This window comes from Schistocerca serialis, chromosome 3 (genome assembly GCF_023864345.2).
Source record: "Schistocerca serialis cubense isolate TAMUIC-IGC-003099 chromosome 3, iqSchSeri2.2, whole genome shotgun sequence".
Taxonomy (NCBI): domain Eukaryota; kingdom Metazoa; phylum Arthropoda; class Insecta; order Orthoptera; family Acrididae; genus Schistocerca; species Schistocerca serialis.
Window position 1 is genome coordinate 506919239 of NC_064640.1, and position 24788 is coordinate 506944026.

The 24788-nt window shown below is 39.7% G+C and overlaps 1 protein-coding gene across 2 annotated transcripts in view; it reads left to right on the forward strand.

The window, feature by feature from the left end:
• LOC126470390 (SPRY domain-containing protein 3-like) overlaps positions 1–24788 on the forward strand; it is a 199134-nt gene that overhangs the window by 39075 nt on the left and 135271 nt on the right. For both annotated transcript variants that reach the window (XM_050098231.1, XM_050098230.1), the window contains exons 2-3: positions 16791–16934; positions 19810–19995. In XM_050098231.1, coding sequence (XP_049954188.1) covers positions 19861–19995 — 135 coding nt within the window. In that variant the 5' untranslated portion in view covers positions 16791–16934; positions 19810–19860. The remainder of the gene's footprint in view (positions 1–16790; positions 16935–19809; positions 19996–24788) is intronic.

Consider the following 24788-nt stretch of genomic DNA (forward strand, 5'->3'; position numbering starts at 1 on the left):
CAGAATCCTCATTGAATATGATTTCATAGATAATGTCGCTTTCCTCCAGAGGCACTTTTGTGCTCTCTAAAAATTATTTTGCTTGTTCAAGTTCCCATGCCTGTACTTTGGAAGCATTGCCTATCTTGCTTCCTTCCAAGTTCTGCTTTGGATTCTCCACAATTCCCATACTTGCCAACTGCACTGCTCTTAAGTGCTGCACTGCTTGCGTGCCCTGCACCCATTCTTCAAGGCTAACTGCATCTCCACTCTGACCAAGGTTCCCAGAACTCCCATCAGCTTTGTTACGTGGCCAGCCAGTGGACCATCTGTCCCCAGGTGTGCCTGCTTCACACCCTCAGGGTAAACTGTGGCATAGCCATTCCACACTTCATGTCCTTGCAAAATGGTGATATTTACTGCAAAATGTCCTCTAAATGTTGAGATGTCAGACCTCATTTTCTCTGGTGCCCCCTCACAGTGGCTCCTATATGGTCACACATTGCATGAGTTTGACCTGCAGCTGTAACTACACATAAGGCGCAACTGCCTACCACCACCTTGCCATGGCTGAGAATTGTTGTTCCTGCCGTCTTGCCCATGTAACCACTACATCCGTTCCATCTGTTGTACACCATCAGGCTCCTTCTGAGTATGCTTATATAGTAGCTCCATAATTAGCAATCATATACAACCTCTTGGTCATAGAAAGTTCTGTACCAAGAGACTGGAAAATTGCACAAATCATACCAATACCCAAGAAAGGAAACAGGAATAATACGCTGAATTGCGGACCCATACCACTAACATTGATTTGCAGTAGGATTTTGGAATATACTTGCTTGAACATCATGAATCACCTCAAAGAAAATGATTTATTGACAAATAGCCAGCAGAGATTCAGAAAATATTGTTCTTATGAAACACAACTAGCTCTTTATTCTCAAGAAGTAATCCTATCAGTTGTGTGACTGGACTCATGATTTCCTGTCAGATATGTCACAGTTCATAATAACTGATGGAAATTCAACAAGTAATACCAGAAGTAATGTCTGGCATCCCTCAAGGAAACATTATAGGCCCTCTGTCATTCCTGACCTACATAAACAATTTTGGAAGCAGTCTGAGAGGAATCTTCTTAGATCGTTTGCAGATGATGCTGTCATTTACTGTCATGTAATGTTATCAGATGATCAGAATGAGTTGCAAAATGATTTAGACAAGATATCTGTATGGTGCAAAAAGTGGCAATTGACTCTAAATCATGAAAGGTGTGAGGTCATCCACATGAGCACTAAAAAGAATCCGCTAAATTTCAGTTACACAATAAATCACGGAAGTTGAAAGGCTGTAAACTCAACTAAATACTTAGGGATTGCAGTTACATATAACTTCAGTTGGGATGATCACATAGTAATGTGGGCAAAGCAAACCATAGACTTCGATTTATTGGCAGAACACTTAGAAAATGTAACAAGTCTGTGATATAGTGTGTGTTCATTGCGCTTGTCCCCCCCCTTCTGGAGTATTGCTGTGCAGTGTGGGATCTGCATCAGATAGGATTGACAGAGGACATCAAAAAAATTCAAAGAAGGGCAGCTTGTTTTGTATTATTGTGAAATATGGGAGGGAGTGCCATGGATATGATACATGAATTGGGGTGGCAATAATTGAAACAAAGGTGTTTTTCACTACAGCAGGACCTTCTTATGATACTTCAATCACCAGCTTTCTCCTTAGTGTGTGAAAGTATTTTATTGGTACCCACATACATAGGGAGAGGTGGTCATCATAATAATATAAGATAAATCAGAACTTGCATGGAAAGGTTTAAGTGTTTATTTTTCATGTGTTCTGTTCAAGAGTGGAATGGTAGAGAAGTAGCTTAAAGGTGGTTTGATGAACCCTCTGCCAGGCACTTAATCGTGTATATTTAGACGCAGATCCTTTCCAAGAATCTGATGAAATTCATTTAATCGTCATACAGTGCCGCAATCAACTCCCTTTTAATATAGAGTTGCGACATATATTCTGTACCCAAAATCATAATATGTTGTTGTGGCCCTATGTCCTCCAATTTTTTTGGTGTACATTAGTTACAACGAATTCATAAATCTATAGGTGACACTCATCAGAATTCATGGAGCTTATATGACCATTGCTAATTCTGGGTCAGCCTGTCAATAAATTGCACTATATGCTCCAAATCAAAAAACAATCTATGTCCACAATCACCACCAGAATTTCATCAGTGACAATCTGATTACAACAATGAGAAAGTACACAAGTAGATAATAAAATAAACATAATCCGACTTACCGACGATAGGGTGACAGATGCTGCTATGATGCACGCAACATAAGTATTGTTCATTTACACTACCAGTGTCTGAGTCTGTATATACTGTTACCATCAAAACATAACTTCAAAACATCAATTAAAAGCACTACCTGTGTGACATTGTCAACATGAAATTGCTGTTTGACACAGATCCTGCCTCAGCCAACACCTGACTTGTTCTCGTCTACATAATGGTCTGTCACAGCTGCTTATAACTGTTAGGTGTACTCTAAGGTCAGATGAACCACTTAAATAATATTTACAATTTTAAAAATATTATGTCCTACATTGTGAAGATTCTTTTGGAACACTTCTTGAAAAAATTTTACAATCGTGCTAACTCAGCGATGAAGTCTTCTCGAGTTCTCATCTAAGAAAGGCTGCATTCCCATATGTTAAAATAATTCCTTAAAAACATATTTTTCGGATTAACTATTTTTCTTTTTCATGGCTTCAAGGGATTGGACTGAGTCCACCTGCATGTTGTTAAGGGTTGTCTGCTCCACAAACTGCATTTAACATTTAGTTCATTCCCATCATATCCTTGTGCCAAGGTTCCAGAAGTTTTCCAGTGTTGTGCTCCAGACTCCCGCTGTGATGATTTGCAAGCTATCATGCACTTACCTGCCCTTTGTGTGTCAATGGCCACATTCAGCCATTGTATGCTATAGTGAATTCTGATTCCAGTGCTTAATTAAAAGGTAAATATCTCATGATCCGAAGGTTGGATCATGATACTGTTTTACCAGTCAGTCTTAAATAAATAAATAAATAAACAAACACCTCTCTGCGTTATCTTAATTGACTGCTGTGATTTTGGAACTTAAGAAATCGGATATGTGTATGGTTAGTAAAATAGCAGATCACTTCCACATCTCAAGTGATGTCTCTAACCTTATCATATACATTGATTGCAACAATAATCACTAGAAAAGATCTAAAGTCAAAATTGCAATTGTGGATATTGTAATAAATGTACAGTTCATGGTGAATATGAAGTTATTAAAAAAATTCTTGGAGACTGTGATCCAACAGCAAATATAAACTGTTTTTTTTATTGTCCAGATTGTTTCCAATCAAGTTAATAATATGTATCCCATTTAAGATGAAAATTTGGCACTTGTGCCATTTCTCTCAAATACAGATATAATTTACTCTCGAATGTCAGAGCAAGGAATGTAAGATCCTTTCATCGGATAAGTAGGATACAAATTTTAAAATGAGAAATGGATTGGTTGAATGTAGGAATTGTTAAAAGTAGTGAAGTGCGATAGCATAAAGAATAAGACTTCTGCTCAGGTGAGTGTAAGATTTTCAATGTAGAATTAAATAGGAGCAATGCAGGAGTAAGTCTAATGATTAATAAGGAAGAAGAATGGGTGTGAGCGACTTTAAACAACATTGTGAATACATTATCATAGCCATGTTAGACACGGAGCAGACACCCTCTTGCTCTGCATATGATAATGAGAGAAACAGGTGCAGCCAACTGCAGATTGTGACACACACTAGAGCAAACGATGCCTGTCTTCTGGGCTCCGAGGGTACACTTTTAATCATTCCAGTGACTGGCAGAGAAGGTTAAGAAGACCAGCCTCCCAAATGGAGTTTCAATGAAGCTCACAATTTGCAGCATTGTCCCTAGAACTGATCATGGTCTGCAGGTTCTGAATTAAGTGGAAGGACTGAACCAGAGACTTCGAAAGCTCTGTGACAACTTAGGCTGTGACTTCTACATCTACATCTACACACATACTCCGCAATCCACTATACGGTGCATGGCGGAGGGTACCTCGTACCACAACTAGCATCTTCTCTCCCTGTTCCACTCCCAAACAGAATGAGGGAAAAATGACTGCCTATATGCATCTGTACGAGCCCTAATCTCTCTTATCTTATCTTTGTGGTCTTTCCGCGAAATGTAAGTTGGCGGCAATAAAATTGTACTGCAGTCAGCCTCAAATGCTGGTTCTCTAAATTTTCTCAGTAGCGATTCACGAAAAGAACGCCTCCTTTCCTCTAGAGACTCCCACCCGAGTTCCTGAAGCATTTCCATAACACTCACATGATGATCAAACCTACCAGTAACAAATCTAGCAGCCCGCCTCTGAATTGCTTCTATGTCCTCCCTCAATCTGACCTGATAGGGATCCCAAACACTCGAGCAGTACTCAAGAATAGGTCGTATTAGTGTTTTATAAGCGGTCTGCTTTACAGATGAACCACATCTTCCTAAAATTCTACCAATGAACCGAAGACGACTATCCGCCTTCCCCACAACTGCCATTACATGCGTGTCCCACCTCATATCGCCCTGCAGTGTTACGCCCAAATATTTAATCGACATGACTGTGTCAAGCGCTACACTACTAATGGAGTATTCAAACATTACAGGATTCTTTTTCCTGGACATGAGCCATACGGTTGAGAACTGTGGGGTTCACCTAAATGGGTCAGGTGTGCACTACACATGAGCGGCTGCTACCCAGGTAGCTGCTTGTGTGTAGGGTGCACACAAGGTTTTTTTTTTGATTAGGCGATTCCATCCAGTTCAGATAATGACAGGTGTAGGTGATGCAGAGTATAAGTGTAAAGTCCAAAAGAATGCCCATCCCCCACAGGCAAGAGCATTGAAATCCTAGTAGGTAACTGCCAAAGCATTTGCAACAAAGTGCCAGAGTTTGAAGCACTTCTGAAAAGCAGTGAAACTCACATAATACTAGGTACAAAAATTGATAGCAGTGATATTTTAGGGGAGAATTTATCTGTTTATTGAAAATCTGGGCTAATGGGGAATAGAGATGATGTTTCTGTGGCAGTAGACAAAAAACTCAGATTCACCAAGTTAGAAATTGAAGCTGTACATGAGATTGTTTGGGCCAGACTCAGTATCAGAGGTGGACATAAAATGGTAATTTGGTACTCCTGTTGCTCATGAGATTCACCTCCTGATGTAACCGAAAACTTTCGAGAAAACCTTAGTTCCCTTGTATGTAAGCTCCTCAGTTATACTGTAATCATTGCTGGACACTTCTGCCATCCAACCATTAGTTGCAAAAATTGCAGTTTTGTCGGTGGTGGGCATGACAAGACATCCTGTGAAACATTACAAAATGCCTCTCTGAAAACTACCTGTAAAAGACAGTTCAGAACCTCTTTCATGATAGAAATGTGTTAGAAGTGATAGCAACAAATAGACCTAACCTCCTTCAGGATGTCCACATCGAAACTGATATCAGTGACCATGACACGGTTGTGCAAACAGTGATTACCAAAGTACAAAGGACAACTGAAACAAGTAGAAAGAAACGACTGTTCAGTAAATTAGATAAAAAGCAGTAGAGTCATATCTCAATGAGGAACTTGAAATTTTCAGCACGGGGAGCACGTAGAGGAACTATGGCTGAAGTTTAAAGGAATAGTTGACCATAGACTGGATAGATGTGTACCAAGTAGAACAGTTCATAATGGGCAGGACCCTCCATGTTATACAGCCACTGTAAAGGAACTCCTAAAGGAACAGAGACGACTACGAAACAGGTGTAAAACAAAGTGTAGGGCTATGTACAGAGAGATGCTGAATGAAATGCATTTCTCTGTCGAGAGCAATGTGTGAAGCCTTCTGTGATTACCATTCTGTCAAATGATCTTCCAGAAAACCCAAAGAAATTCTGATCATATGTAAAGGCTGTTGGTGGCAGCAGAGTTAGTGCCTAGTTGCTCTCTAATGAGACAGGAACTGAAATTGAGACTAGCAAGGCAAAAGCTGAAATGCTTAACTGAGTTTTCAGATGCTCCTGTACAAAGGAAAACCCAGAAGAATTGCCCCAATTTAATCCTTGTTCAACTGAAAAGATGAGTAAAATAAGTGTTATTGTCATGGTATTGAGAAACAACTGAAATCATTGAAACTGAACGAAGCTCCATGGCCCAATGGAATCCCTGTCAGATTCTATACTGAAGTTGTGGCTAAGTTAGCCTGTCTCCAAACTATAATCTATCATAGATATCTTGAACAAGAAACGATGCCCGATAGTTGGAAGAAAGCGCGTGTTACACCCATTTACAAGAAGAGTGGTAGACATCATCCACAAAACTAACATCCAGTATCCTTCACATGAATTTGTTGTAGAATCTTAGAACATAATCTGAGCTCAAACATAATGAGGTATCTCGAACAGAGTGACGTCCTCTATTCCAACCAGGATGGATTCCAGAAACGTCGCTTATGCAAACCTATCTCACAGTTTTCTCATGTGACGTATTGAAAGCTTTGGATCAAGGCAGTCAGATAGGTGCAGTGTTTCTTGATTTCTGACAAGCATTTGACTCAGTACCACATCTGCATCTAGTGTTAAAAGTACAGTCATATGGACTATCAAGTGAAACTTGTGACTGGTTTTGAGGATTTTTGGTAAGTTATCTTGAGCAGAGAGTCATCGACAGATGCAGAAGTAACTTTGGGTATGCCCCAGGGAAGTGTGTTGGGGCCCTTGCTGTTTGTGTTGTATATTCATTATCTTGTAGACAATATTAATAGTAACCTCAGATTTTTTGCAGATAATGCAGCTATCTATAATGAAGTACTGTTTCAAACAAAATGCATAAATATACAGTCATGTCTTGATATGATTTCAAAGTGATGCGGAGATTGGCAACTTGCATTAAATGTTCAGAAATGTAAAATTGTGCACTTTAGAAGATGAAAAAACGTAGTATCCTGTGGATATAATGAGTCACAATTAGAATCAGTCAGCTCATACAAATACATAGGTGTAACACTATGTAGTGATATGAAATGGAATGATCACAGAGGCTCATTTGTGGTTAAAGCAGATGGTAGACTTCTGTTTATTGGTAAATACTGGGGAAATGCGTTCAGTCCACAAAGGAGTTTGCTAACAAATCACTTGTATGGCCCATCCTAGAAATTGTTAAAGTGTGGAACTCATACCAAGTAGAACTAACAGGGGATTTTGACCATATGAAGAGGAGGGCAGCACAAATATTCAGAGGTTTCTTTGGCCCATGGGAGAGTGTCACAGAGATGCTAAAGAACCTGAACTGGCAGACTTGTGAAGACAGACATAAACTATCCTGAGAAAGCTTACTTACAAAGTCTCAAGAACCAGCTTTAAATGAAGACTCTAGGAATATACTATGACTCCGTATGTATCACTCACGTAGGGATCATGAGGACAAGATTAGATTAATTACATCACCGACAGAGGCATCTAAGCAATCATTCTTCCCATGCTCCATATTCGAATGGAATGGGAAGAAATCCAAATACCTGATACAGTAGGACATATCCTCTGCCGTGCACCTCCTAGTGGTCTGCAGAGTACAGATGTAAATGTAGATGTAGCTTTACGAGGAAAGAAATTGTCAGATCATTTAGTGAGATGAAGATTTGTGATGGATGGCTGTAATTTTATGGAAGGAAAAGGAAGAGAATGAAAAACAGTAGAACATGGACAGGGGCAAGGAGTGAAAGGCAAAGTCACCTGGTAGAATTTTCTCCAAAGGAAACTTTAATAATTGATAATACTTAATTTAAGACTCATGAAAGGAAGTTGAATACATCGAAGAGACCTAGAGGCACCAAATGATTCAGATAGATTATCCAATGGTAATACAGAAATTTTGAAACCATATTTTAAACTGCAAACATTTTTCAAGGTCAGACATACATTCTGCCCATAACTCATTGCTTATTAATTACAGATTAAGGCTGAGTAAGTTTCAGAAAGACAGAGAATTAAGGATACTGGGGTTTCATTGGAAGATGGTAGGGATATACAGGGTGCTCATTTTAACTGAAGACATTGAAATATCTCCAAAACTACACATCAGATAAAAAAAAGGTCATAACTCCAATTTGTTTGTCTCTGAAGGGGACATCCAATGATACCACACTCTACCCGCACCCCACCCCACCCCGTGCATGGGTGCTGGGGGGAACTTTGGAATCTTGAGTGGGCACCCCCATTTTATATTAAAGATTATGATTCTATGGCAAAATCTGCATGTATTTTGTCTGAAGCATTTTCTTCATTTTGCCACAGATAGTACTGTAATCAGAGGAATAAAAATGGCTATCCAATCATAATTTATGACATGCCTACTCAATGGTCCTTCAATATCCAATTGTACATGGGACCCCATGTCCATACTGTGATGGTAGGATAGGCTAGTATTTCATAACTTGTAATTGGAAACTCTGATTTGCAGCCTTGCATCCCTCTGATGTAGCGAACAGAGGACATCTCGATGTGCCGCTGTGCCCATGGCTTGAGGCAAACACTACTATACTTTTCCAATTAGAGTAAGTGTTCAAACATAGTGCTGCCAACTTCAGTACACTTAGTTATCTGATTCTCAAATGACTGTACACAGGACAGAAGCAGATCAGCACAGGCATTTCTGATGCAGTAGACCGTGTCTTCATGGCCTGTTGACACTTGGTGGTACACCTTATCTTTTAAATATCCCCACAGGAAGAAATCCACTGATGTCCAATTAATAGGGACATCTCTGCTGATCCACCGACCAGTGCAAATACAGTCTAATACCTCCGTGCTTCAATGTATAATGTACTGGGCAGCCGTCATGCTGAAACCACAAATGTTGTCAAACATGCAGGGCAACTTTGTCCAGTAGTACCAGTAGTTTCTGTTCCAAAAACATTCGATATTTACGTCCATTCAGTGCGTTGTTGATAAAATACATACCAATGTTCGTTCCCCATGATTCCACACGATACGTTAACTGACCAAGGACATTGATGCCGTAACCAGTAGGGACTGTGTACACTCCAGTAATGCATGTTATGGTGGTTAACACTGCCATGGAATGTGAATGTAAACTTGTCGGAAGATAGTACCTCGGCAAAGAATTGGGGGGGGGGGTTCATTGGCATTTGTTGACGTGACCTTTCACAAAACACAATCTGTATAGAAATTGGTACCATGAAGTTCTTGATCATGGTATGGATGATACTTGTGATGATGCAGTATTGTGACAATAATACCTATGGACATACCGGAATCGCGGTGTCATTGCGGAGAACTTAACTGTGGGTTATTGCGCACTACAACTAGTGCAGCTATTTCATTAGCTTCTCCTGTTATGTGTTTGCATCCTTTCCATTTTCCAGTCTGTACACTGCCATCAGACATAAAGGCATTCACAATCTTGTAAAAGAACAAATAAGTGTGAGCTTTCTCTGGAAAACACTTGGCATACAAGGCAAAAACAACCTCTACACTTCTTTTACATTCCCTGTAAATCAGGATCACTCCAGTTTTTTTTTTTTTTTTTTTTTTTTTTTGTTCCAACATTCATCATCCACTTGCACATCTAATAGGTAGGTGTGCAAGCAATAAACACTGTGCAAGTATTGTAATGTTTAAAGCCAGTGTCTGTTCTATGTTTCCATGATACATGAGCACTGGTCACAGTGTGCTGCCTGCTATGATACGTCGTAGTTTGCAACACGGTCATGGTGGTGCATTGGGTAGTCCCCTGTTCAGTACGTTGGAGGAGTACAGTGTTGTGAATGGTATTTCCAAATATAAGTTATGAAATACTAGCATGTTCTACCCTCACAGCGTGAAGGTGAGGTCCCACATGTCATTGGATATTCAAGGGCCATTGAGTAGCATGTCCAATTACAGCGCCATATGTGATGAAGTGAAGAAAATACTCGAGGCAAAATGTATGTATATTTTGCCATAGGTGGTTCCCATTGAAGATTTCAAAGTTGCCACCCACACCGAAACAAACAAACTGGAATTGTAACTTTTTTTGAGCCGATATGTAGTTTTCAAGACATTTCAATGTCTTCAGTTAAAATGAACACCCTGTATAGAAGGTCTATTCAAATAAAACGTTTTTCATGACAATATTACATAGAGTGAAGAAGAAGTAGGTGATTAGACAGAACCATGAAATACTTTATCCAAAATAAGGGACCTGGGGTAGACAACATTCACTCAAAATTATTGTGGTACTTGGGAGAACATACCATGACAAAATTATTGCATTTCCTATCCTGCCAGCATTCAATGAAGTAGACTCAAGAACGGTCTTAGTACTTTCTAGTAGCTTGCATGTGATCTTAAGAAGTTTGATAGTGCAAATCTTAAAATAAAAAACATCAGAATTCATTTTTATCTTTTTTGAACCTATTATTTTTGTTTAAAGTCTAGCACTAGAATGGATAAAGAATCTTATATATTGTGTCCAGATGCAGAAGGAGTAGGCCACAGTTGGTGAACAACAGAAGATGCGGTTGCTGCGGTCTGTTGTCTGTGGCCTGCTGACTTGCAGTGTAGTGGTGACGGAGAAACTGACACGTCACATGGACACCCCAGGTGTGTCTTGTTTTGCCCATGGGCTCTGCTGCTGAAGCACTTTCCAGTGCATTGGATGTGGGACAACTGTGTTTACTGCAGAGTGATTGGCAGATCGTAATACATTCATGTTGTTCGAGGTGGAGAGTTGGTGTGAGGACTTACCATCTGGTCTCGCCCAGTCACCCTGTGAGTGGACAAGTGCCCTCTTCTTCAGTAGGGCCCAAACTGGTACTGGAAAGGGGGGTGGGGGCGCTCGCCAGGTGCAAGTCTTTCGATTTGATGCCACTTCGGTAACTTGCGTGTTGATGAGGATGAAATGATGATGAATGGTACAACCCAACACTCAGTCCCTGAGTGGAGAAAATTTCCGACCCAGCCAGGAATTAAACCCGGGCCCTTAGGATTGACATTCTGTCGCGCTGACCACTCAGCTACCGGAGGCAGACGGAACTGCAGTGTCACACATGTTATAGAGCTCCTTGGGAAAATAGCACCCGGGGCTAGAAAGACGTCCAATGGGTGCTTGTTATGCCTGCCGGGGAACCTCATCTGAGATGTGGAGGAGGGTTTGTCTGTGGCTGCTGATGATGCAGTGTGCCTTACGGGCAGCTGGTGAAAACAGCTGACCTCACTTGTAGGATGCAAGCAGAGCTCACAATATGCAATATCATACCCAGAACTGATTGGGGTTCTTGGCTGCAAATTTTTTGACCTGTGTTGTGGGATGGATAATTGTAGGAATCCCCTTGATAGACCAGGGGTGCACTGCATAAAGAAAGGAGATACTTGGCTAGCAGAGTGCTGTGGAGTACATGTAGGGTTTATAGGCTAGATAATAGTTTGATGTCCTTTGTTGAATGCTGACAATGACATGCAGAGAATCACGCACAAGATAAAGTCACACTGACCACCAAAATTTTGACAGTAAATTGTTGTAGCACTCATAACACAGTTCCTCAATTTACTCCTCCCCAGGAAAGCTGTCACATTCAGACTATACTCGAAACTGAGATCTGGATGAATCCTGAAGTAGAGAGCACTGAAATATTTAGTGAGGGTGGAACATATATTGAAAAAAAAAAAAAAAAGCAGGTTAGGTGCCATAGGAGTTGGAGTGTTCATTGCAGTCGACAAAAATATTGTGTCCATTAAGGTTGAAATTGAGTTTGACAGCAAAGCAGTATGGACACAAGTATGTGGCCTAGGTGTGAACTAAAGTTGATCTTTGGATGTTTTTACCAGCCACACGATCCTGCTGTAACAGTTGGAGAATCATCCAAAAGAAACTCTATGTTCATTAGCATGGAAGTACCCCAACATGCAGTATCAGTTGGAGACGGCTTTAACCTACCATGGATAGACTGAGGCATCTATGGACTCGTTGCAGATGGTACTGACTGACAATCTTGTGAAGTAGTTCTAAATGCATTTTGTGAAAACTGCCTTGAGCATATAGTTGACAGACCACATGTAATGGAAATATTTGAACTTTGTAGCTACAAACACGCCTGACCTTATTGACAGTGTCAGTGTAGAGACGAGAATTAGTAATAATCTCATTGTCATAGCGACAACTGTTACTAAATTATTTCAGTCAAGAAGGATAGGAGAATCTTTATGTTAGAAAGAGCAGATAAGCAGTTGTTAGGTTGTTAGTATCCTACTTGTACACTGAATGGACGTCATTTAGTTCTAATATGATGAATGTAGAAGAATTATGGACAAAGTTGAAACAGACTGTAGCCTGTGCTCTGGAGAAGTTTGTGTCAGGTAAGTGGATTAAGAATGGAACAGACCCACTGTGATTTAATAACAATATTCTTGAGCATATTCTAAGCTTGAAAGTAATAGATTTCCTTGTGGCAGAAAATCTTTTGTCCACAAATCAGCATGGATTTAGAAAGCATGGCAGTTGTGAAACTCAGCGTGCCCTGTTTCCACATGTTATCCTGTGAATGATGGATACAAGGCAACAGAAAAATTCCATATTCCTAGTTTTCAGGAAAGCATTTGACACAGTACTCCACTGCTGACCATTAACAAAAGTCTCAGCATAGGGAATAGGTTCCCAGATATGTGAGTGGCTTGAAGACTTTTTAAGTAATAGAACCCAGATCATTATACTGAACTGTAAGTGCTCATCAGAGACAGAATCATCAGGAGTTCCTCAGGAAAGTATAATAGGACCACTCTCGGTTTTTATATACATAAACGATCTGAGAGATAGAGTGATCAACAATGTGCAACTGTGCTGATGATGCTGTAGTGTACAGCAAAATGTCATTGTGTAACTCTTGGGAAGGGTACAGAATGACTTAGACACAATTTCTGTTTGGTGTGATGAATAGCAGCTTGCTCTAAATGTTGAAGAGTGTAAGTTAATGCAGATGAGTAGGAACAACCACCCTATAATGATCATGTACAGTGTGCTGCTAAACACCGCCATGATTAAATATTTGGGTGTAACATTCCAAAGTGACATGAAATGGAACAAACACATAAGGTTGATAGCGTGGAACGTGAATTGTAGACTTTCAGTTTATTGAGAGCATTTTAGGAAAGTGCAGCTCATTTATAATGAAGATTGTGTATAGAACACTAATGCGACCCATTCTTGAGTACTGTTCAAGTGTTTCGGATCCCCACTAGATCCTATTAAAAGAAGTCATTGAAGCAATTCAGGGGCATGCTGCTAGATTTGTTATCAGCAGGTTCAGTCGACATGCGAGTATTGCTGGGATGCTTTATGAACTCCAGTGGGAATCCCAAGAGGGAAGGCAATGACCTTGGTTAGCAAAGCACTGTTGAGAAAATTTAGAGAACTGGTATTTTTGCAGTTGATTGCAGAAAGATTCTACTGCTACCAATGTACATTTTGCATAATGACTGGAGGAATTAGGGCTGACATGGAGGCATACAGACAAGTTGTTTTCCCATCACTCTGTTTGTGATTTTTGTAGATATAGATGTGACATATAAGATGTATGAGAGGTGAAATACCCTCAGACATCAAGAAGAATATAATAGTTCCATTTCCAAAGAGGGCAGGTCTTGCAAAATACTGACAAGAATGGTTTAAAGAAGAATGAAAAAATTGTAGATTCAGTCTTGGGCTAAATCAGTTTGGGTTTTGGAAAAATGTAGTAAAATGCAAGACAGTGCTGTTCCTGTGACTCCGATTAGAAGATAGGTTGAAAAAATGCAAACCTATGTTTATAGCACTTGTAGATTTAGAGAGAGTTTTTGACAGTGTTTCCTGGAATACACTCTTTGAAGTTCTGGAGATAGCAGTGATAAAATGCAAGGAGTAAACGATTATCTAAGACTTGTAAAGACTCCAGTTTTAAGAGTAAAATGATATGAAAGGGAAGCAGTTGTTGAGAATGGGGTGAAACAAGGCTGTTGCCTATTCACTGTGTTCTACAGTGTGGATATTGCGCAAGAGGTTAAGAAAATCAAGGAGAAATTTGACAAGGAAATTGGAGTTCAGGGAGAGGCATAAAAACTTTGAGGATGATTGTCGATGACATTGTGATTCTGACAGAGATGGCCAAGACCTGGAGATCAGTTGAATGGACAATGTTTTGGAAACAAGCTATAAAATGAATATTAACAAAATGTAGTGTAATGAAGTTGGATTAAATCAGGGAATACAACATTTATGGCCAACTTGGTAGCTCATCTCCTGTGGATACCATTGGCGGTCCAGTGTCATTGGATAGAAAGGCACTATTCCACACTTATGATGGAGAAGGGTTATTGGTTGAAATGCCTGCTGCCGCTATTGGTTGGTCGTCATCAGTGGCTAGATTCGAAACGGACAGAGCAAGAGACGGGGAATGTTTACCTAAAATATTATTGCCTGCTGAGGTGACTTGCAGTGCGTTGTTTATGCCACTCACACACCGCGGCCGCGTATTTACTTCCTTGACGGCGGGGAGCCACGATGCCGGAAGCCTATAGCCATATAGGAGATGAGCTACCAACGCTCCTTCTTCTGCAGCATAGCGGGACTATTAGCCTATGACTATGGCCCACCAATGGTAGCCAAATGAATTTTAACCAATACTATGACTTTTCCAGCACCAACACCACAAAACCCGCCCTTTACAAGTGGACGCGACACTCGTCTCTGACAGTGTTCTAGCAGTAGCGGACACCAAAAGATCCTGAGGAAGATCCCAACAGAGGGGTCAAAACGTCAAACATTTTAGAAGAAACATGACACGGCCTAATAACCCAGAAGATTTTAACTTGAAATTTTCAATAGGTTGTAGGACTCAAAGCCATTTTTATTTAACCCTAAAGAAACTAAATCAAACTGAAGAGCGGCAAAGGTACATATTTGCACTGTCTCCTTAGATAGAGCTGACATCAATCAGTAGGTTGATTTGACCAGCACAGCGATTTATTGGGCAGGGTCCTCTCAGTCTAGGTGTACCCTTGTCATCTTCAGTCCCCCAGACATATGTGGACCTACAGTTTAAGGCGGGCTCCGAAACAAGTTGAACTCAGTATTTTGTACATTAATAAGCATTGCCTCAGGTGAGAGTAGCAATAAGTGGGGGGGAAAAAAAAACATCCTTATGACTGATCTGGAATAGAACCCCAGACCATCTGATCAGTAATACAGCATGTTACCACTGAGCTACGAGGACAAAATTATGTTTAGGTATTGGCCAACTAACATGTAGTTGCTCATTGTCTTACAAGTAATTACTGTTTTATGCAGAAATGTGTGTGCAGTTGTGATAACAATTTAAAGACATGTTCAGTAGTTAAAAATGTAATAGAAATAGTTTAGTTGCTGCTGTTCGTGCCTATAGAACATTATCGTAAGAGATGTTTGATCATTATTGACTGCTGTCTGTCTGCTTCAGATAGTTCGAATTTCCCTCTCTTTATCCGATTTGATATGTCTTTGAATTAATTATATTAATTATGAGTTATTTCCATTAACTTTTATGAGATCAATTATTATCTGCATTCATTACATAAATTGCCAGTATTTTCCTCAATTTATTGAAAAAAACACTGTTTCGAACTTCAGCAGCATGGGAGTAACATATTCACATTTATTATTTACCCCTTTTCAACATGTATTTGCCCAAAACAAAATCCATTCTTTGGTAGTGTTATTAGGTTGTAAACCGAAGATTGCAGTGAACTTGGTCCATGAAATTTGGCCACTCAAAGTTTATCCTAGTTCGTGGTGACATAATTTGAGGTTAACATTTATCAACACAGATTTCTCAGTTCAGCTTGATCTGAGTGCTAATTAAAGACCAACTGCTTTATAAAATCTGCACCAAAAGTGGTAGATAACTTTTACTATTTCAGCAGCAAAATAACTGACGATAACTGAAATAGTGAGGATATGTAATGCAGATGCAAGAGTGAGGGAAATATTTCAGAAAAAGAGAAATGTGCTAACATAGATTATAAATTTAGCTGCTAGGATGTCCTCTGAAGATATTTGTCTGGCATGTAGCCCTGTACAGAAATGTAATGTGGATGATAAACAGTTTGAACAGGAAGGGAATAATAGTATTTGAAAAGGCGATTGATACAAGAGAAGACTGAAGATTAAGATAACTAATGAAGAGAGATAGAATACAGTAGTGCTGGAAACAAATTATGCCACAACTTGACTAAAAGAATGGATTGCTGTATAGGACACATCCTTAGGCATCCAGGAATTGTGAGTTTGATAGTGGCAGGAAGTGTGGAGGAAAATTTGTGGAGGGAGATCAAGACTTGAGTACAGTAAATAGTTACAAATGGCTGTAGGTTGTAGTAGTTATACAGAGGTGACTATGCTTGCACTGCGTAGATTAGCATGGAGAGTCACATCAAAACAGCCTTCAGACTGAAATCTACAACAACTACTACAACACAGTGTCCTGTCAGTTGACAGATCATTATTTTCATTACCATTATAATAGATTTAAGCAAAATTAATGTGCTTTGTGAGAAAGGTTGAGCAGAGGCCAGCTGTATTCTTATTGTTATCATTTGGAAAGAGAGATGAGCTCTGTATGATTGACTGTAAATGAATTTTTTTGTTACTTTGCAGTAAGATGCCTGTTATTTGCATTCTTCATGTTCCAGTTTGCTGAACAAAGTACTTTTATCCCAGGAAAGATGTTATGGCTGTCCACCTCCATTTTGTGACAGAGTAAAGAATTGACGATTTCACTACCCCATCAATCATCGAGAGATGTAAGAAGATAATTTACTGTGTATCACCAACATGTAAGTTTCACTTTTCTGTGGCATCATAGATTATGACTAAATAATATTTTTGTGCTTCCTTCTCAGTGGAATATTTCTAAGACATATTAATGAAAAAAGTTTTTGATACACTTTGTTTTGAGATTACCAATATACAGCAGGAGTCAGATCCTGTGTCAAATCTTAGAAGAATCATAACTCTTGTAGAAAAGACAAAATTTTTCCTCAGAAACCCATACCATCTTGCTAATTTGATTTGAGGATATAAATTGTTGTTTGAAGTTTATCAAGCAAGGTGGCATATTTGAGAAGCAGAACCAATTTATTCCAGACATTTTATGTTTCTTGTGTTCAATTAAGTGATAGATTTTTTCCACCTCATCTGCTAATGTTTTGTACTTTGTGAGCAATTTGTTAACAGTTATTCACTGAATATGGACCTTACCAGAGCACACCAAGTAACAGCATTTTTTGGAGGTGATAGGAAGCTGTAGAGGGTTTTGTACCTCCCAATGGTGAATTCCAGTTAAACATCACCAGTAGCACACATTGTTTGTGTAACTGCACGGACACATTCAGGAATATGTATCTAATCAGTCTTATAGGAAGGTGGCACAATGTAAGGACATTTGATTTTGTAGAAGTTGTTGAAAGATTCATCAGTGAACCTCAAATTATGTGCTTGTTATTGGCCATAACATGGGTACAAGTGTCAGAGGAACATAATCTGTACTGTGTTACACAAAAGCTAAGCACCCGAAATGGAAGAGAAAGCAAAATGAAACTTCACGTGTTGAGAGGATATGTGATTTTATTTCTGTGATTACAAAATTGAGTCAGATGTACAAAGAACTTTGCAGTATGAGCCCAATTATCAGTATGATGTTGCACCCCGTATGGTCTGGATGCATGCACTTATTTGTTTGGTTAGGGGTCACAAAGTCTTTGGATCCTCTCCTGAGACAAGCTGGCCCACAGCTGTTATAACTGCTGCTTGATATCCTGGATGCTGCCACTGGGACAGAGAAAATGTCTGAGCTGGTCCCACAAATGTTCTGTTGGAGACATATCTGGGGATCTTGCTGGTTGCACGGGCCATGTATGGACAAGCATTGTCTTATTGAAAAAGGTCACCACAATACTGTTACATGAGGGGTAACACACAAGGAGACAGGATGTCCTTGACATACTGTTGTGCCATCAGAGTTCCCTCAATCACTACCACCTGTGACCCAAAGTCATATCATGACACAAGGAGTAACACCGCTGTGCCTCCCCAAACCATTGTAAGAAAGGGTCCTCTTCCTAGGTAAAATTTTGGAGAACAGAATGTATTCTTAAAGTTTAAGTAGTCTTTAAGGAATTTAGCTTCTTACAGTTGAGAATGCCATAATAGTCTAAAATCTTGATCATGGTGAATAAATTCACTTAATAGCAGCCCAGGCAGAAAGTGTTGTCCTTTCTAAAATATTGCAGGACTGTGAATAAAAGTAAAATAATTGTATCAAATATGTTCCCTACAGACAAATCTTTACAGTACTCCTCTTTGTTAGTTAGGATGAAGCTTATTTCGTTTTTGGTTAGCTCGTCTGGACTCATCAAAGTCCAGTGCTTCTGGCAACTGCAAGCATAGGGGTCAGAGAGAGTAGGTTATATGGGGATGGCCATTAGCCCACTATTGTAAATCAATGCTCAGCACAGCTTTCAGACCTAGCAGTTAATACTTAGGTATTGAATCCATAGTAATCCCAATTCTCCAGAACAACAATTACTTTGCTTTCTGTACCTTGACTTTGATTTTGGAACTTTGTTGCAGTGTGCATTGCTGTGTCACACGATTGTGGTTTTCATTCATCAGTACTAATTTAAAAATGTATCCGTGGCACAACATGCACTTGATGTTAAGTTTTTAGCTGCACATTGTGCATCCTAGAGAATATCGTTCTCAAAAGTCGACTGATGAAACATGACATAATCATCTGCAGATTCTTTGCCGCCACCACCACCACCACACAATCGTGGAAGTAAGATAATTAAAAATGTAGTTATAAATTCCACCTCAACACCAGCTCAAACAAAACTGCAATATTAGTAATAATAATATTAGTAGTAGTAGTAGTGCTATTTTGCAAAGTGTAGTGAAAATAAGGACTTATCCTCGTGATGCCAGTTGAGGAGCTACTTGACCAAGCAGCACCAACTCCAGAACATGAAACCTGACAACTGTCAAGAGTGCAGAGTGGTGGGCCCGCGTCCCTCCATACTGCATCCAATGACGCCATTGGCAGAGGGTGACAAGGCAGCCAACTGGTACCAATGGACCTGCCAGGACCTGTGGATGGAGTTAGCATTTACATTTTATGTAAACATTGTGTGTTTATGTATAGCAGTCGTCTTATTGCTTTGAAGAACCAAGTAACAGTTAGTGTTCCTACAATAGCAGCTAACATTTTTATTCTGTATGCCTTTACCAGATTGGATTTTTAAATCCAGTATTCAGACAAAAGCAAAGAAAACACAGTGCCTTATGAGTAAAATATCAGTTTTTCACAATTAGAAATGGTCAGCTCATACAAATACCTGAGAATATAACAAGTTGTAGTGATATGAAATGGAATGACCACATTATCTTAGATATGGCAAGTGGCAGACTTCATTTTGTTGGTAGTATAATATAGCCAGTCTACAAAAGAGACTATTTACAAATCCCTTGTGCATCCCATCTTAACTCTCAAGTACTGGCTTTGGGTCAAAAGACCCAAGAGATTTTTCTTTTGCCTAATTTCTTCAGCATATGACCCTCTGAAACTTGGCAGGGGCATGTATTTTCCTTTATTGTTGAGCAATTTAATGTATTTGCTCTATGTCACTGTTATGGCAAATATTTTTGTTTCAGCTTACTCTTTGGACTGTTATGCTGTTGTGGTGTTTGTAGCCCAAGGCACAAATGCAGTCATCTGTTGGGAATGTAATTCATGTGCCATTAAATCTTAGCTGGCTTCCTGAAGAAGATTCACGGATGTCAGTTGACAGCTACGAAGATGACTGGTATAGGCTAAGTGATATACGAGTTAATGGCCAGGTGAGTATTTCTGCCTGTTTTAGTCTGGGGTGTGTATAGTTCCATAATTGTTTTTTAATTGTCTTAGCAACAACATAATTCAAAAATAACATTTAAAAAATGATGACCAAAGTTGTTTTTATACTGTTGATATGTTGCCTTTTGAGAGTTTATTTCTTTAAGATTTAATATGAATTTGAGATATGTTTGTGAGAATAACTGCACATTCACCATGCCGAATGTATGCTGTCATGTAATAGGATACATAAAGGAAAAAGAAATAAGCCACACAGACCTCATCAGTATGAATAGTGATGTGCCGATTGCCAACATATTGATCTTTATCATCAGCCACACTACAGTGTAATTATAGTTGTCATTTTCTAAATTCATTTATTCAGGTTGTATGCAAATGCTACTCATGGTCGTTATTGGATAATGTGTGCAGTCCTGACTAGTTTGAGACAGGTAATTGGATCAATGACAGCAAAATCGGGAGATTGGTAGAGTCTGATAGAATTTTATCCTCCATAAGCATTCCTAGAGATGTTTTTCACCAGATTAATGTGTGTCTATATCTTGCAAAGAATTCATGTAACATAGTATGTATTGGATATGGTTGGTATACTATGTGATCAAAAGTATCCAGATAACTGGCTGGAAATGACTTAAAAGTTCGTGGCACCCTCCATCGGTAATGCTGGAATTCAATATGGTGTTGGCCCACCTTTAGCCTTGATGACAGCTTCCACTCTCGCAGGCATACGTTCAGTCAGGTGCTGGAAGGGTTTTTGGGAAATGGCAGCCCATTCTTCATGGAGTGCTGCACTGAGGAGAGGTAGCGATGTCAGTTGGTGAGGCCTGGCATGAAGTTGGTGTTCCAAAACATCCTAAACGTGTTCTATAATATTCAGGTCAGGACTGTGTGCAGGCCAGTCCATTACAGGAATGTTATTTTCTTGTAACCACTCTGCCACAGGCCGTGCATTATGAACAGGTGCTCGATCGTTTTGAAAGACACAGTCGCCATCTCCGAATTGCTCTTCAACAGTGGGAAGCAAGAAGATGCTTAAAACATCAGTGTAGGCCTGCGCTGTCATAGTGCCACACAAAACAACAACGGGTACAAACCCTCCATGAAAAATGTGATCACACCATGACACCACCGCCTGCGAATTTTACTGTCGACTCTACACATGCTGGCAGATGACGTTAACTGGGCATTCACCATACCCACACCCTGCCACTGTATCGCCACATTGTGTACCATGATTAGTCACGCCACACAATGATTTTCCACTGTTTAATCATCGAATGGTTATGCTCCTTACACCAAGCAAGGCGTCGTTTAGCATTTACTGGCGTGATGTGTGGCTTATGAGCAGCCACTCAACCATGAAATCCAAGTTTCCTCACCTCCAACCTTACTGTCATAGTACTTGCAGTGGATCCTGATGCAGTTTGGAGTTCCTGTGTGATGGCCTGGATAGATACCCACCTATTACACATTATGACCCTCTTCAATTGTCGGCGGTCTCTGTCAGTCAACAGACAAGGTATGCTTTTGTGCCGTACTTGTCCATTCATGTTTCCACTTCACTGTCACATTGGAAACAGTGGACCTAGGGATGTTTAGGTGTGTGGAAATCTCACGTACAGACATACAACAGAAGTGACACCCAATCATCTGACCACTTTCGAAGTCCGTGCCCCATTCTGCTCTCTCACGATGTCTAATGTTTACTGAGGTTGCTGATATGGAGTACCTGGCAGTAGGTGGCAGCACAATGGACGTAATATGAAAAACATATGTTTTTGGGGATGTCTGGATACTTTTGATCACACAGTGTATCTGTCTGGTATGCAACTCCTTTGCCACCATCTCAGGCCTCGTGGTCTAGTGGAAAAGCGTGTGTAGGGAAACCAAAAGGTTATGGGGTTGAATCTCAGTTGGACCATGGATTTTTCAGTCTACCTTTTAACCTAGCATTCACCTGTTGGTGATGTGGTAAACAACTGATTTTGAGGTTCGCACCATTGTTAAAGGGCAACGATTCCACTTTTTTTCAAAGCTTAAGCTCTCAGCTTGTAAGGATTCTTCCAAAACAGGGCTGATAGGCTCACTCATGAAAATGTTTTAATGCCTACTACCCATAGTCAATGGGTCACTCCCCAGGTAGAAGTATGCGAACCCAATGGCACCTTTCGAAGTAACAATCAATGCATGTGCAGAAGTGGAAACTTATCCTCTACTGTTCCCAGATGAACTATTTGCAAAATTAAGCCATGGCTCTTTATTCGGTAATCTGACCTGAAAAAGGTAAATTTTCAAATCCCTGTGTATGCAACATCACAAACATTCTTAGCCCTAGACATACTGTATGGCCTTTACTGCTATAAACAGTTACCTTTGGATCTTTTCAGTCTGCTGTATTTCGGCATTTTATGGATCAGTTGTGTTGCATACCTTGACAATATTTTGGTTACTGGGGCACCTCCATATTTGTCTTCACATTCACAACCTTGAATTTTTTTTGAGACTGGCAACAACAAGGCTTAAATGGCATCATGTATGTATGTTCATTCATGCAGCCTTCCTTGACACATTTGGGGTTTGAACTTGCAGCAGATATACTGGAACCAACTATGGATTACTGTATTGACCTGCGTGTTAAGACGAGGGTTTTATTTTTCATTTTTTATTTTTTTTATATATACTGAATTCATCATTTGAAAAATGCAGAGTCATCTTACATTTGCAGATTAAACTAAGGTCAGCAGTTTTACTTAGTGTAATAAATTACATTTCCAACTGAAGTTTTTGACAGTTGAGATTGTGCATAGATTTAATTTGAAGAATTTGGAAGGGTGGGAGGTGGGACAGTAACACTAACTTAGCCGAGCACAAGGACAAATGTGAGGAGGGGATCAGTGAGCAAGCTACAAATTTCATCATGCTGCGAACTATGGAATGTAATGCATAACTTGGCTTTTTTATGGACATTTACCAAGCTTAAACTGTAGTTTGCTTGAATACAGTTGCCGTTAGAATTGAACTAACCTTAAAACTGTACAAATACTGAGCAGTAGTATACATTTCTATAGGAACAGTGGTAAAGCTGCTACTGCTGTATAGCACTGTTAATTTTTAGGGTTGGCAACAGTTGCTTCATGCAAATAATACAACACTAATTTTAAGTTAACAGAGCAGAGACCATGAACAGCTGTGGAGCAAAAAGAAAATTTGGTGTCACTGAAGCGAATGTTCATAGGTGGTGTCAAATGAAGAATAAATTAAAGGATGCCAGTACTACATTCCAAACTTTCAGGGAACTGAAGCAGGGAAGGTTCCATGAATTGGTGCAACCAATTGCTCAGTACATTTGAGAGAAATGCAAGGAAAGTGTCCCAATTACTTGAGAAATTATCCAAGTGAAGGAAGAGGAAGTTTCCAACTGCATGCATTGTGTAATTCAAACCAGGTACTGGCTGGTGTGTGAGGATGAAGAAGACAGTGTGGCTTATGTTACAGTGCAGTACAAGGCTAGCACAGCCACTTCCTGTGGTGTTTGACGAAAAACTACTTGCGTATTGGCATCCTAGAATCAATCAAAGAAAATTTCGTGACTGTTTGCTAGGCCATATAGGCAACGCCAATCAGGTGCCTGTTTATTTTGGTGTGCCGCCAAATGTTACTGTCTACATGAAGGGTGTTAAAAGTGTTCCTATAAGAAGTTCTGGCAATGAAAGGACCAAAAAACAGCAATTGTGGGGGTGCTAGCAGATGAAAAGAAAGTCCTCAGATATGTGGTTCTTTCCAGAGAAACCATACCAAAAGAAAAACTACCTGCAGAGCTTATCTTTAGATGCCAAGGAAATGGATGGACAAAAAATGATCCAATGCTGGATTGGTTGAAGGTTGTTTTGAGCAGAATGCAAGACTCTTTTCTTAATAGAAAGAAAATATTGGTGCAGGTTTCTTTCAGGGGACATTTCTCCCAGTAAATTAAGGATCTGATATCGAAAAACTACACAGATGTGGTAATAACTCCTAGTGGTATGACCTCACAACATCAAGTAATGGATTTTGTTGTGAACAGACCTTTTGAGGCTCACGTGCGATAGTTTTATGGTGAGTGACTTTTTCTAGGAGATCAAACCCTTACTGCTGGGCCAGTGGATCCTTACTGCCTGGGCCAGAATCTCAACTAAGAATTCAAAAAGTTTTGCATATCCAATGCTATGGATGGCTCAGAAGATGACATAATAGGGGAAGTGTGCCAAGAGAGAAGAAATGGCAGTGGGTTTACAAATGAAGATGATGATAATGATGATGATTTCGGCTCAAGGACCTTGCCTGGGCACGAGTGCCAAAGTGCTCAGCTTTGCTGCACATTTCCCCTATTGCCACACCCAACTGTCTGAGTGTGAGGAGGGGGAAGAGGGGAAAAAAGCAAATGCATTGCATGTAAATGGCAATGAAGTCGCACTGCATATGACAAGGTTTTAAATTTCAAATTTCTCAATAAAATAGATCACAAACAAAACAAATTTTTGGCATTATTTAATTATTTTTGTCACACTGAAGACATAATTTCTGTCTTGTACAAACTGTTGGCATACGGACAGATGGAGACAATTTCACAGTTTCGTACTCAAGTTGCCACATAAACGTGACTTAATTTAGTTTCATAATTGAAAAAACTTCTTTCACACAAATATGTTGATTGAAATATTGTAGTACTTTTGCAACTTCATTATGGACAGTTGGAAACTCTACCTGAGGAAAGCAAAGTAGACATCCTGAATAGTTT